This window comes from Capsaspora owczarzaki (assembly GCF_000151315.2).
Source record: "Capsaspora owczarzaki ATCC 30864 unplaced genomic scaffold supercont2.5, whole genome shotgun sequence".
NCBI classification, from domain to species: Eukaryota; class Filasterea; order Ministeriida; family Capsasporidae; genus Capsaspora; species Capsaspora owczarzaki.
In genome coordinates, this window is record NW_011887296.1 from 322,380 (window position 1) to 336,333 (window position 13,954).

Consider the following 13,954-nt stretch of genomic DNA (forward strand, 5'->3'; position numbering starts at 1 on the left):
CTCCGCCATACTTGAGCACCTCAAAGTGCGAATGCAGCACTCCGATGCCCTTGGTGTATCGCGGCTCATCGACTTGAATTGACACGTTTCTGCCCTGAGGCACATGTTCAGGAGCGTTCCGGAATCGGTGCAGCACATCGTCGATGAGTCTCTTGAACGGCGCGCGGATGGTCACTTCCAAATCGATGGACGAGATGCGTCGCACATGACCCGAGATGGGGATGCTCTGTTCAGACGTGTCGTGCATGTTCTTCGCAAGGGACTTGGCCAGGACGCGCAAAGACTGATCTTGAGCAAGAGTGCGGAACACGAACACGTACTGGTGAAAATGTGGTACGAGCACGATTTCTGCCTCGTTTTTGACCGGGTCGCCAGGATTAAGGTCGAGCACCACCTCTTCACTGATGTTTTGGGAGCCAGGCACGCTCACAATGCGCTGATGCAACACTTTCTGGATACGTGCGCCTTCGCAACGGCCTGCATTCATACTGCACAGCTCGGTGAAGATCGTCTTCACATCCAGACTGTGAATAATTTTGTACGACTCGTGGGTGCCGGCCAGCTTGCCGCATACAAACGGGGCTTTGCGCCGAACGAACAAAAAAAAAAAAAAAAAAAAAAACAAGCACAAGTGAGCGAGTGTCAATGCACTTCGTCGTCGCTTTTGTTCAGCAGAAGCATGCCGATAGAATGGAAGACATACCTTCACTCGAGACTTGGAGGGCTGCGGCTGGGGCTGGGTTGAGACGAGCTTCCAGACGGTTCAGACGCTCGCTCGTCGTGTTGATGATTGCCAGGATGGTGTCTGCGCGAGTCTCATACTGCTGTGCGTCTTGAAGGAGTCCTGTTGCACGAGCGGCATCAGCAAGCTGCCGAAGCCCCTGCCGTTCAGCTCGGTCAGCTGCCAGAGCTTGCGTCAGTTCAGCGATTGCTTGTTCGAGTTTTGCTTGCTCGGTGCTTGCAGGAACAAGTGCGGCCTGGCTCGAACTCATGTGTGCGGGTACTGGAGTTGATCAATAACGTAGTTGCCGAGGAAGGAAGGTTGTCGGGGGTGGGTGAACACGAGGTGAAGGAGGGGACCGAAAAAAAAAAAGGAAAAAAAAAAAAAAAAAAAAAAAAAAAGACAAACGGACTGGACTGTACTGAACAGCTCACTAGGAAAAATGACCTATACTAACAGATTTGGATAGGATTTTTCCCCAGCCTCGCCGCGTTGGAAATAGAAACTAGAATGTATGTGGAGTATTCTAAAATTGAAACGGAGGCGAACGGACGCCGGGGAGTGGAGATGGGGCGGAGGGAAGGTCAGAGACTGGAATCGCTGGCGGGCTTCGCTCGGGTGCCCTGCCCGACCTGAGCTGTTTCTGGCGGAAATTCCAAAAGGGTATCCTTATAATATCGTGTAAACTCGATTGCGCTTGAAAAAACGGCGCTCCGAGCACTTGGCGTGGCCTGAAGCTCAAACAAGCGATTTGCCCTGACGAGTCGACACGAGCCACCACCTCGCGGATGGTATTTTCGGATTCCCCATGCAAATTTAATGTGGGTTACAATCGTTCGTCGGTCATAAAAGTCTCAAGTGGAAGTCACCAGGCTGAAACTCGAATTTTTTCGAACTTGGAAAAATTTTCCTTCCAACCCACCCCATTTCGACAAAGCATGTACAAACCTCCACTTTCGGCTGTACTTTGTGTTTTTACAATGTCGGCAATATACTGATAGTGGTGAAGCGGGATAAAGTCGACGGGAAGATGGTCATTTGCGACCCCTCTAAATCGGTGTTTTTGAGGGGTGGTTTGCACTTCACCCATACAGGAGGATATAATCGACGGTCTGATGATGGCAAATCATCTAACTCATCTCCAATATGCTGGAAAGCGTGTCGGTGAAAAAATAATTATGATTGGAGCCGAGATCGGCACAGTCGGCTTTTTGGGCCAGGTTGGCATATTTTGACCAAGACTGCTGCAAAGCTGTCCGAACACCTGGAATTTGCTATTTCCTCACTATGCAACTGTGCTCGTGTGGTGGGAGGAGGATTTTATGGTGTACATGGCGTGAACGGCGAGCTGTCAGGTTTTCGGTGTCGTTTCGGCCGGGTTGCATTTGACCTCGTATCTCCAACTCATCTTGTTGTTACATCTCCCTCTTCTGGAATACGGTTTTACACACGTAATTCCATGTCTGGAGGCTTTGGATGGTAGTAAAAACGAGCTCAATATCGCTGGGCGGGTTTGCCGCGATTTCAGGTGAACAAAAGGCGTTCCTGGGTTTCTGACCGAAAGCGAGGTCTCCCGGCCGTCCTAGAGCTTCAGCAGTATATTCATGCATACCAAACGTCGAGAACATGGTTGAAAGCGGATGGCATCGGGGCTACGGCCCCAGAAGCACATCATGGTCGTTTTGTTGAATTCTCGTCCAACCCATGAATACGCCCTTTCTGCGGCTCCTCACCTGGTTCCATCGCCGCCCGCAGGCGATTCAAGTGTGCGCTGGTTCCATATAGCTGTGGCTTGAACAGCGCAACCTCTAGTGGACCCTGAGTACGGAAATTGGTTCACAGTCAAATCGTGGCACTTTGCCAGCAGGTAACAGAACACAGCGTTTCGGAGCCCTGAAGGCCCTTACATCCTCTTTATCACCAGATTCCAAGTTTTAATGTTGTCTTACGCCAAAATATAGCATGCTATGACATGATCTTTGACCAGTTGGGTGATTCGGGCCTCCGAGCCCGTTTGGGCGGATAATCCACCGAATATCGGAGCGCATGGCCTCTGGGGACCTTCCATGGCGATTCCTCTGCTGGAGCAAGTAGTTCTATGTTTGTAACACCTGTGGCTAACGCGGCGCCACGATCCCGTTGGTCTAGATGGAGAAGCGCGCGTGAGACGCCGCTGGAGCACCGATTTGAGCTGGATTCCATACACTGCCCACTTTCGGGCCACCATCGTAGATTGTTCACTCTCGCTCGGGATTCCTGGTTTAATATGTGTTGTACTCTGTTTGCCAAAGTTTCAAAGGATTGACAGTCTTGTATCGTGAGATCGGTGGGTTGGGAGCACTTTGCGCCGGTTCCGGACGACGGCCTCCCACCGAGTCCCTTGACCTACCACCTGCCCTTCCTTTGCGCTTTCTAGCAGCTGACCGGGTTTTCTCTTTGATTTATGACGCTGGTAGGTAAAGTAGGCCGTGTATTACGAAATCGCCACCGGCTGGCTGATTTTCAGGGGGTGGTTGGCTCTGTGTTGGACAGTATCTATACCGCTCTTACTTTTCCAATTGTTAGTCATCTCAATGTTTTGCTCAAATCCAAAGTTTGAGCCCAAAATCTCACTCCTGCTGCTCAAGCCAGGCCTCCCAAAGACGCGGTGTCGCGAACATCACGTCCTTGAATCCCGAAAATTTTGCTTAAAATTACTTCTATTGTATATGTGTGATTGTTTTCTGCAGTTGTGGTGAATCCAAGTAGACCCCATGTCGAGAGCCGGGTCGACTTTCGGTCAATGTGAATTCAGCAAAATCAGCATAATTGGGGGAATCCGGCACTTCCATGGTTTTATTGGTCTAAACATGTTCATTAGTGTCTATAAACATAGTCACATCGAAAAAGCGCCGAAAAGTGGGGTGGAGGGGGGACTTGAGGTCGAGGTCGAACGTAATGCAAATGACTGGGGCAAAAATCCCCAAAAATGACCACCATGCCCAACCTACTTTCCATCGATATTTTTACATTGTTAGATAGAACAAACTTTGGCTGATCCGAATCTTGAAAAATCGGCTCGCAAGGTCCAAACCCCGAAGTGCAGTAAAGGCGCAAAGTTCGCTTTTTGCTTCGGTTCGGTTCTGGGGAAAAAATTCTACGTCTCTCTACTCAGTCCTACCGTCCCGCCAGTTAGTACATTCGACTCGATTTGGTACTGACTACACGTTTCTGGTGGTGCGAAGGCGCGCGGACGCAATGGACCCCAATGGCGGCATTGGGTGGTCGGGGGCCTGGCCTGGCCGTACTATTGGTGCCCCGCCCTTTCTACGTTGTATGCTACTAGTGCTAAGTATGAACTATCTATTGCTACAGTAAGAACGGTGCAGCTCGCTCGGGAGGCCCGCTATCGGGCTCTGAAGATTGACGCATTTGGGCTTTTGGGCCCGCCGCCTCGCCGCTGCCGGCCCGGTACCCGCGGCTCCACACTACAGTGATGTTGTACAAGTGTGTTGTGCATGAAAACAGTGCCAGGCGGCCGATCGGCGGACCTTTGGAACCCAAAGTCACACCAACCAGTCGACCATGACATGTCTTCCCGCCCCAGTGACACTTGCACAACATCATTATAGCATGTTGCCACACGTACCAAGCAGGCAGTCCGCGGCAGGGCTCGAGGGGACCACGAAAGGCCGCTGGGGCACTGGAGTTCCTTGGAGTCTTGGCAGAGCCGGCTTCCCATTGACTTACCTTGGGGTGGGAACTGGTGACTTACCTGAAGGTGGCTCTGTTTCTTGATGATAGCATCGGTGGAGGGTCGCGGACGCCTGTGGAACCATCACCAACATGTGGGGGAAGAAAGTGAGAAAAAAAGTCATTGTTTCGTTCAGCACAGCGTACAGTCTAGGCCAGCAGGGTCGTGTGCGGCGCGGCGCGGCGCGGCGCGGGTGCAAGTCGACTACGGGGCATCATTGCAGTGTGAGTGGGGCGGCTCGTGCAGCGTGCAATCACAGGGCAGGGCACAAGTTGGGGAATGGAAAAAAAAAAAGAAAAAAAGACACGATCGCTTGTTTCAAATAGCCGGTTATTACCTTGGTCAAGTTCCTGATGCCAGTGTTCGTGCCAGGTCGTCGCCGCATTGGATTCAGATAGAGTTGACAGATGTACACACGTGGCCAAAGAGGCACGGTCGCATCTGCAAGGACGAGGCGAGTACACGCAAGTGAATGGCCGAAACAAGAAAGCCGTTGAAACACGGTTGAAACACGCGCCACATCGAGCCTCCACGACGCCCTCACGATGCTTCTCACTGTCTGTGTGCGGTTCTACATATTCCATGCGATAAGTGGACGAGTTTCCGTCAAATACCCGGGCCGGGAGCGTCAAGGAGGAGGGGGTGGTGGTTGAAGAGTGAAGTCCCCAAATTTGGTCGCCATTCACCCCTTCCCTCCCTGGCTTCTGGTCGACTTTTCTCGGATTTTACTTTGTCCATGTGTAGAGTTTACACGCTATTGTGCACTGAATTTGGAAGCGGGGCGATGAGGCGCGGGGAAGAGCCTCAATAGCGACGCACAGGACTGGAAAATTTGAACTTGGTAATTTTTCGCGCCATGTCGCTTTGTCGACTTTTCCCCGCCTGACAAGGTCTGTTTGCACCGGGTTTTTGGTGGTTATTGGTGACGCTAATATATGCCCATTAATTGCCCAAAGGTTGGGCGGAGCCGGAATGAGTGACAGCCTCAAACAGAAGGCCTTGTTCAAATTATAATCGGCCAGACGACCTTGCTTCTTTGAAATGTTTTTTCTTGTTTGAGTTGCCTATCCGCCCTGCATTTTGATTCCAAATATCTTCAATGATGTCAAATATTGCAATAATACCTGAAAGGCGGCGATATTGGGTCTAGACATGTCTTGCAGCGGCCATTTCCGCCTCTTGTCGCTCGTGTCGAGGTGGCGACTGATTCTGCCTTCCTTCACCCCTTGATTTCATTAAAACCAAGCACGAAATTATTTTTCTCGTCCGAAAACAGCTCAATGAAGAGGCACGCGCATCTCAAAGACGCCGCGGGTCGTGCTTGAAGAGGGGTGCTCGCAAAATCGACCGGTCGGCTCCAGCCAGGCCGTTTAAGGCGCTTTTACTTCTACTCTCTTCCAGTGGCACATTGCCAGATGATTACTGAACTTCTTTTGTCTTGAAAGGCCATGTTGGATGCATCCAAATCCAGGTTGCGCTTACTTTGCTCCTCGACCAATTCGGGCGAGTCTGCTCTGGTCGGTCCGACAATGCCCCGGTGTTCTCCCAGCAAGTGGCATAGCTTAGAGTGTCATATGACCTCTAAGGTGATCGTGGCAGGCACGGAGTCGCGAAAAGATGGAAATCCTCGAAGTGGCTACACCTGCGGCTGCGGCAGCTGCGGACAGGACGTTTTCAATCGTTTTCTCCGGAAAGACCGGGTCGAAGGACATCTAGTGACACGCACTCACATTATAGAAACACGGTCCGTATGCTGGGCATGCTGCAGCGCGCTGGCAGCACCAAGAACCGCGCCTCGTGTCAAGATTCGCATTGACACAACAAGCTATCTCGGCAAGTTTCTGTTTGGGTACCGTCTCACGAATGCTCCTCCGGATGCCTTCACGGACTGGGCGTGCGTCGAGCTGCTGCACCGCGTTGACAGCGCTTCATTGTTTCTTGGGGGGAAGGCCGTGTCCGAGTACGCCTGTCGTGCCAAATTTCTCGTGCCGGCCACGACCCTCGTCGCCCCGCTCAGCACCACGCACGCGTGTTTCCATCACATGTGCAACCTCCCCCAGGACGACAAGAAGCAAATCAAGTTGTCCCTTGTCAAGCACAACCACGATGACCGTGTCGTGCTGATGCCCACTGCACGCAACGTGTTGCGCCCAGAACTGGAGCTTGATGCCAGGCTTGAAGACGACGTGGAGAGCGACTTTGGCTTTCAGATGCCTGGGCACCCCAGCGGCAAGAGCGTGTCTGCTGCCGAGCTCTCGTTGCTTTTCTCGCCCCTGGACCCCGTCACACGACGCAATATTGCTGCAATGAAAGTCCAGTGGACAGCACCTGCTCAAGCCCCTGCTGCTGGTGCTCCTGCTCAACATAGTCCTGCTGGTGCTCCTGCTCATGCTTCACATGCATCGGTTTCCCCATGCTGCGCATACGGCACATGCTCCAGCTCCGCATGCAGGCAGTCGCAGCCACGATTCTGGGTCCGCTGAACCGATGCAGGTCGACCAAGCAGAACGCACGCCTCTCTCTGCTCTTTGTGACCGCCCTTCTTCTTCTGTTTCGCATGCAGGGCACGTGCAACCTCCGCATACAGTCAGGCGTGACTGCGCTACTAGGTCTGCACGAGCGCCGCAGACTCCTCCTGGCCGCCCCTCTGCTCAACAAGCAGCCTCCGCAGGCCTAACCGAACTTGTTCAACGACCGAGGCCGATCCTGATGAAGCGTCTGTGGGCAAGCATGTGGACAGATCCCCCCGAGGCAATCAAAAAAGAGCTCGCCGTGCACCCCAAGCCTAGAATTCTCGCGTACCGTTGGCTCATGAGTGCATGCCAGGCCTTGCAGTTCACACCCCTGCGGGTCTCACGCACAATCCCAGCCGCTACTCAACCGCCCGACAACGTGTCCGCAGAGTCGACCCAAGCGCCGACCGAACTGTCCGCCGAGCCGATGGCTTCGATCCCCGCCACTGCCCAACTCGTCTGTAGAGTCGACGGCTTCAATCTCAGCAGCTGCCCAACCGGCCGCCAAACTGTCCCCGAAGGCCTTGCAAACTGTGCAGGAGTTCCTTCAGCTCTATGACAGGAGGATCCCGATCAAGCTCAATTCGCCTGGGATAGATGCGTCCGAACATCTACCAGCGAGTCAAGTCTTGAAGCCATTCGTCGACAAGGGCTCTGAGTGGATGTCCGCTGAAGCGCTTGACTTTTGCTTCGGGCGCCTGCAACAAGCAAACATTACCTCGCAAAATGGGGTCAAAGTCACCTTTTGGGTATGATGTGTGTGTGTGTGTGTTAAGGTTGGACCGCGGTTGCTTGATTGCGGAGAGCGGTGACTCACAGCATGAGGTAATCGATTGCCTAAGCAGCAGACCTTCAACGCCAACGGGACTGCTGACATGGACAGATCACTGCGAGGTCACTCCAACCGAGAAATCAGGTTCTCGGAGTGCAAAGATTCATTGTCTGACACAGTCGCTGCATCGGAAGATGGCCTTGTCATCTTTCCAGCGAATCGAGAGCAGCACTGGTTCCTCGTTGTGCTGCATCGGAAAACCTTCACCATCCGCATTTTTGAGGGACTGAAGAAACTGGCTCTCGACCTTGTCGAAATTGTTAAATCGTTCTTGCCGGACTCGACTGAATGGAGCTTTGTTCCCGAGCCGGGTTCTATCTACGGGCACCAAGGGCCTGGCCAGACGGAGGAACCTCCTTGGACTTGTGGTTGGCTCGCCTTGTGGATGGCCGAGAGGATTGCACGGCTCGGCGTGTCAGCAGAAGACTTGCAGGCATCCACGTCTAACCCGTGGCCGTGGGTCCCTACCGATCCACCTCCGCCCAACGTTGGTCAACCTTCTAGATCTCAAGCCGTACCTCCCTTGTCGCTCCTGATTGCCGAGCATGTGCGGTTCAAGTGGCTCGCTGATGCCGCCCGCTGCTGGACACCGCACGTAACGAAGGCTTGAAGGGTGTTTAGTCCGCTGCTCTTGTGTTTTATTGTTTAATTTATGTATTTAATTTTATCTATTCCATATGGGTACGGTTTTAGACGATTTAGCTAGCGTAGACAGACGGAGTTGGTTCAGCAAAACTAGCTCGCCGAAGGAACATGATTCTAGGGGTACAACATTGGTTTCATGCCTCATCCTGGATAGCCACGTAACTAGAATTGATGATACTATCGGTTACATGTCATAGACCTGGTCTGAAGCACGATCTGTTTGAGGTAGATCAGCTTGAAGAGACAGACTCAAGCGCGAAGAGGAATTCAGCGCAGTCAAGTTTCTGCCACCAGCCAGTGCTATGGACTAGGCCCACTAATCACAGAAAACGATAAAATACTGATAAACATGGATGGGGATGGGATCTTGAGGCGTTCATGCACCCCAAAGCCGCGGTCGAGTCACGAAAAGCAAGTCTCATCCCACGACAAGAAGCGCAAGTACCAATGGCCACTAACGGCTATGATTCAAATGTAAATTATCTGACAACACTTTTAAAACCTCGAAACTTGTTGTATCACGGCAGTGGTGGTCACACGAGGAGCGTCAAGAAGACCATTTGCACGATTCGCTAAGTCGGCTTCTATCAAGTGGAATCGGTCGGAACAAAAGCAAAGCAACTCTAACACTATTGGTAAGTATTATCACGTACCGGTGGCAGCATGGACGGCCGGTAAAACGACCGGACACTCGATCCATGGTTTTGCGAGTTGGCCGAAACTTTGGCCTCCTCCCACTCCGCATGATTTAGTACCACATCCGCCCCTCCGCAGATGTGATGTCTAATGCACGTGAGAAGCAAGAAAAAGTTACAATATCAGAGATCGGACGATGCTGGACAAAGATCGAGCACCCGCCAAATGGGTCATTTCCGACCCTTCGTGATCCACCCTCCAGATATCACCGCAATTCCGCATCAATGATTTAGACTCTAGTACTAATTTACTGTTGTCTGGTAAAATATTTCATGGATGCGACTCGGAAATCGCAAGTTAAAGCCCGTCGAATGTTTGGTCGGGTGCATCAACTAGAAACCAACGATCACTGTCCACGCGCGATATAGAGCGGATACTATAGAGTGTATAGAGTACATTGATATATGGCTGGTCAAGCTCCTAGGTGTCTACATGGCTGGATACGAGTGCGAAGCCAAGTCGGACGCATCGTGCGGCACCTCACTCGCCATAACGGTTTTCAACTCATCAGACATTGAACAATCGGAATATGTATGGATTACACGGACAGAGCTGGTGAAAGGCATCGATCTCGGGGCTAGCAGGTTTTGGACGAAATTCGAAAGGCCGATTCAGTCTTCGTGCTATCGAGCGCTACCGCCCGACCGATCCCGGATTCATATACACCATGCCAAGCGCTAACTTTCTATACTAGAGGTGGCGCTAACGGGCTGTCCTAGTCGGCGCCCTGAGGGCTCGTGGACGGCTGTCCATATCCAGCAGTCGGACACTGCCCCAGGCCCGCCCGTTCAATGGAGGTACCAGACCCATCTACTAGATTTTTAGAGACCATAATATCGGCGGTGGGTGCGGTCTAGGCCGAGATCGAGCGGTCGGCTTGGCCGCGACGGACCCGAAACCTGGTGCGGCCTCCAGCGCTTCGCTCCTGGCCGTCTCGCACATGATTCTATATCTAAAAAATCGGCTCATTCCAATGGTGTACAGTAGAAGGGGCTGCAGTGCCGTTTTGAGGGACCTCGTCACCAGCTGCGACACGCAAAAAGGGGGTATCCGTACACGACGATGCAGGTGTCCCCCGTCCTCGCCAATGCAGCCACGGGGTGCTGTCAGGTCATGTACAAACCTGATGGGGTCAGGGCGGCGGGCGGTGGTGCACAGTGGCCTCAGTGAACTGGGGAAAAATTCCCATTGCAAAATGTATACCCGCAAGTTTCCTGGTGAGCTCATTGTTCGAGGCACCAACCGGATCATACAGTATTATGCAGTCGAGGTCGAAATCACAGCAGGCGAGGTTGGAAATTAGAGCGGACGAAGTGAGGAAAATCGGACTGGAAAAAAGTAGCTTGGTTGAAAGTGCGAGAAAAATGGTTTTTTCCGTAATTGGTTTTTGTGCGTTCGATTTGGTTTTCAACGAGTTGGTTTTTGCAAGCTTGTATTTCGAATTAACCCACTTGAGATGTTAGAATTACCAACAACTTCAGGAAGTATTTGAATTGAATCATGTATCTTGGAAGGTCATTAGATGCTGGGGTGAGTAGCGGGAAAGCTAGGGCTCGGGAAGAACTCGAACTAGAGTTTTTATGAATTACTTCCACAGCGACGTCTTTACCACCCAGGGCTCGTACTCACGAGCCATTTCGGTGTAAGCATTAGCATTCGCATAGTTTATCATAGTGTCATTAAATTGGTGGCAATCGTATGCCGAGTGGATTGTTCCGATCATTCCTAACGACCAGCCAGTTGCAGCACCAATGACAACGCAATGTGCACTCCACAGTGGAGCGCTCCAGCTTGCATACGCTCAATACATGTACATGCATGTATAAATAGGCTTAACTATGTTTGTTTTATGAAGGTTTACGGGTAGAGTGAAGAAAGGACGCAAGGCCGACCGGACTGTGGTGTTTTTTTTTTTTATGAAAGCCATCGACTTGTCTTTGGCAGATGCTTGTTGCAGAATAAACATGATTTGAAATGGATGTACAATAATGCAGTATTTATACATGTAACATGACACGGACGATCACATCAAACGACCACCCAAAACAGGCGAGCGGGTGCCATTGAGGGAGCTTTCGAAGGAGAGCACGCCAACTAATCTAGCACATCGTGCATCTCGTGACAAGCATTAAAGTACTTGAGCTGAACATGTGTGATAGTGTTTTGGCAATGCGTTGCCGTCACGGTACCAACAGCAGCGGTAATGCGACTTGAGATTGTTTCGTTCGGTTCCAGCCGGGAGCGCTTGAACGCAGCCTTCACTTGGTTGAAGACATACTCGATCGGGTTCAAGAACGATGAGTACGGAGGCAGAAAGAGCATCCCATACCCGCGGCGTGCAAAAAGCTCGCGCACTTCGGGTGTCTTGTGAATGCGCGCGTTGTCGAGCACGATCCAGGCTTTGTAGCGATGATGTCCCGGAAAGCTGACACCTGGGTGCTCTTCGCTCGGTACGAAATAGGAAGTATTGTCATTGTGCTCATCAATCTCGTCTTGAATGAGTTCTTCGTGTGGTGGAACGTAGACGCCGCCATCATCGTTGTCATCATCGTCGAGAATCCTGCGACGAGAACGGCGCTTCTTTCTGGTCGTCGAAGCAGAGGTTGAAGCAGAGGTGGAAGCAGAGGTGGAAGCAGAGGTGGAAGCAGGAGCTGACCCGCCAGCTGCAGACGCAGCAGACGACACAACTGCAGCGGGAGGGGCAGGTGGTTGGGACGAGGACGCTGCACCGGACGCCAGCAGTGGCACGTGAACTGCATTACTGGTCGACACACTGTCCTCAACCATGTTTGTAAGGGGGAGGTCGGGCTCAAGCTGTTGCACTGGGAGCTCATCCACAGCGATGCCAGACGCGGCGGTGTCGACGGCTTTTTTTGCCTCGAGCGTGTCAAACAGCTTGGTCATCGCCTCCGCAAAGACATGGCCAGTCACGCCTCCGAGCTGGATCTCATTCAACACAACGCCGCTCATTCCGATCGCTGCAATGAGCGTGAAATTCGCTGCACGAATACTGCCAACTTGAACGATTGCGCGCGCGCCCTTGCGAGATCGACCTCGCGTTCGATGCTGATTCGCATTAAATCCACTCTCGCCCACGTAGAACAAGCGATCCACAGGTGTCTGGAAAGCCTCGAAGAGCTCAGCCCATTTCTTGCGTTGGGCTTTGATTTCAGGCGAATTTTTCACCTTGACCTGCTCGTACACGCGCTTGAACGTGAAGCCCTGTCGTAAAATGGCACGCCCGATGGTTGTTTGATGCACTTGAATGCCAAATGTCGTCAGGAGGAGGTCCTGGAGCTCTTGATTGGTCACATTGACGTTCTTGTCGAGCTCCATCTCGAGAAAATGGAGATGCTCCGCTGTGAGCACACGGCATCCCTTGGGATTGACGTGATGTGACGTCCACTCTCCGCGCTCCTTGAAACGTTGCACTACGTTGGACACAGTGCTGATGGGGTGATGGAGCATGCTGGCGACCGTGACGAGAGGCAAGGCGCGATCAACAGCCAAGTCGATGATCCGCTTCCGTTCGGGGTCTTCTAGATGGACACACTTCCGCGGCGCGCGTGATTCGGTGGCCTGCGCCTCGTTTTGACGTTTGGGCATGGCTACAGAGCAGGTTCGTCTGGGGGTGTTTGCAAATCCCAAACATGAAGTGGCAATTTCCCAACCAAGAGTGCGAATTTTCAGTTTCAAGCTGTTATTCCAAATTGTTCGCGCCAAAAAACCAGACCTTATCTTGGCAAAAACCAACTCGGGCGCAGTTTGGACAGTTTCGTGTTTTTAAAAACCAAATCGATAGCATTTTGTCCAAAATCGCACTACAAATTTGTACCATTTCATATGTTTAAAAACCAAATCGTCCGTTTCTATTTCCAAACTCATTTTGCAGTTTTCACTTCGGACGCACAATACTGTATTGTCAATTATTCGAAACTTGTTCGACCAGTCAAATAAAGCAAGTCGGGGGCGAGAAGTGACGAGATTGCTGTGGGAGTAGCGTGGTGGGCGCTGACGGCCACTCCATTAGAGGGGGGTTGTCTGAATATGAACAAAATAAATGTTGCTGGCTATTCGAGTGCCGCCCGAGTTTTTGACATTAAAGTACTCGACACACTCTTTTAATATATAGGTGCGACGGAGAGGTCGGCGGCGGGCGATGGGTTGGTAGGGTATCGCGTGGCAGTTTCGCTCATTTTGCTGGACGACCATTACGCTTGTTCATATTCAGGCGGACGGCCTCTCTGGTCGCGACCATCCTCATCCAGGCGGACCATCTCTGACCGGTGCCTATGTTGTCGAGTTAGATCTTCCTATTTCTGGCAAGAAGCGGGACAGAATCGCGCAGGGGTGGCCGCAGGGCCCGATGGAGGCTCAACCCAGCCAATCAGCCATACGGCGGCACTTTGGATAGGCGAGTCCGAAGTCCCTTCCGTTATGCAGAAATTGATGTATGCAACATGTATGTTTATTGGATGAACAGGTGTTGGGACGGGAACATCGCGGGGACAAAGCCAAGGTGATTTGGCCAGTGCGACAGATCCACCAGCGCGGGAGGCGCCTGCACAGCCTGATCGGGACTATCGAGGCGCGCTCGTTGCGAAATACGACCGGGTGCATCATCATCATGATCGGGTGCCTGCTCGCGGGCTCGGCGCATTGGACGCAGGCGAACATTTTCCGCCATATTCCGCTTTTCATGTAGCCGTTTGGCGAGACTTCAAATACAGCCTTATTGTCACCCACATCTGCTGTCGCGCTGCGTATCTTGTTGTTTTTCGAGAAGATGATCATAGGCAAGGGCGGGGATGAGC

General features: G+C 52.1%; 4 protein-coding genes across 4 annotated transcripts in view; 2 read left to right on the plus strand and 2 right to left on the minus strand.

Annotated features, from left to right (window-relative positions):
* The window catches only part of CAOG_03545 (hypothetical protein), a 1,351-nt gene extending 243 nt beyond the window's left edge, over nucleotides 1–1,108 (minus strand). Inside the window, exons 1-2 of the mRNA XM_004348403.2 lie at nucleotides 704–1,108; nucleotides 1–582 (exon numbers count right to left, since the gene is read on the minus strand). The exon at nucleotides 1–582 is cut by the window's left edge and continues 243 nt beyond it. Coding sequence (XP_004348453.1) covers nucleotides 1–582; nucleotides 704–992 — 871 coding nt within the window. The 5' untranslated portion in view covers nucleotides 993–1,108. The remainder of the gene's footprint in view (nucleotides 583–703) is intronic.
* Nucleotides 1,109–6,071: 4,963 nt separating this feature from the next.
* CAOG_08719 (hypothetical protein) lies at nucleotides 6,072–7,131 on the plus strand (the record flags this gene model as incomplete). Its single annotated transcript, XM_011272037.1, has 3 exons — nucleotides 6,072–6,169; nucleotides 6,223–6,928; nucleotides 7,018–7,131. The coding sequence occupies 3 exons, from the start codon at nucleotides 6,072–6,074 to the stop codon at nucleotides 7,129–7,131; spliced, it is 918 nt and encodes a 305-aa protein (XP_011270339.1).
* A 32-nt stretch (nucleotides 7,132–7,163) lies between these two features.
* Nucleotides 7,164–8,409, plus strand: CAOG_08720 (hypothetical protein; the record flags this gene model as incomplete). The annotated part of the gene is made up of 3 exons (XM_011272038.1): nucleotides 7,164–7,428; nucleotides 7,454–7,716; nucleotides 7,813–8,409. 3 exons carry the CDS (start codon nucleotides 7,164–7,166, stop codon nucleotides 8,407–8,409), a joined length of 1,125 nt encoding a protein of 374 aa, XP_011270340.1.
* Nucleotides 8,410–11,234: 2,825 nt separating this feature from the next.
* On the minus strand, nucleotides 11,235–12,746 carry CAOG_08721 (hypothetical protein; the record flags this gene model as incomplete). The annotated part of the gene is made up of 1 exon (XM_011272039.1): nucleotides 11,235–12,746. One exon carries the CDS (start codon nucleotides 12,744–12,746, stop codon nucleotides 11,235–11,237), a length of 1,512 nt encoding a protein of 503 aa, XP_011270341.1.
* Between the last annotated feature and the right edge of the window lie 1,208 nt (nucleotides 12,747–13,954).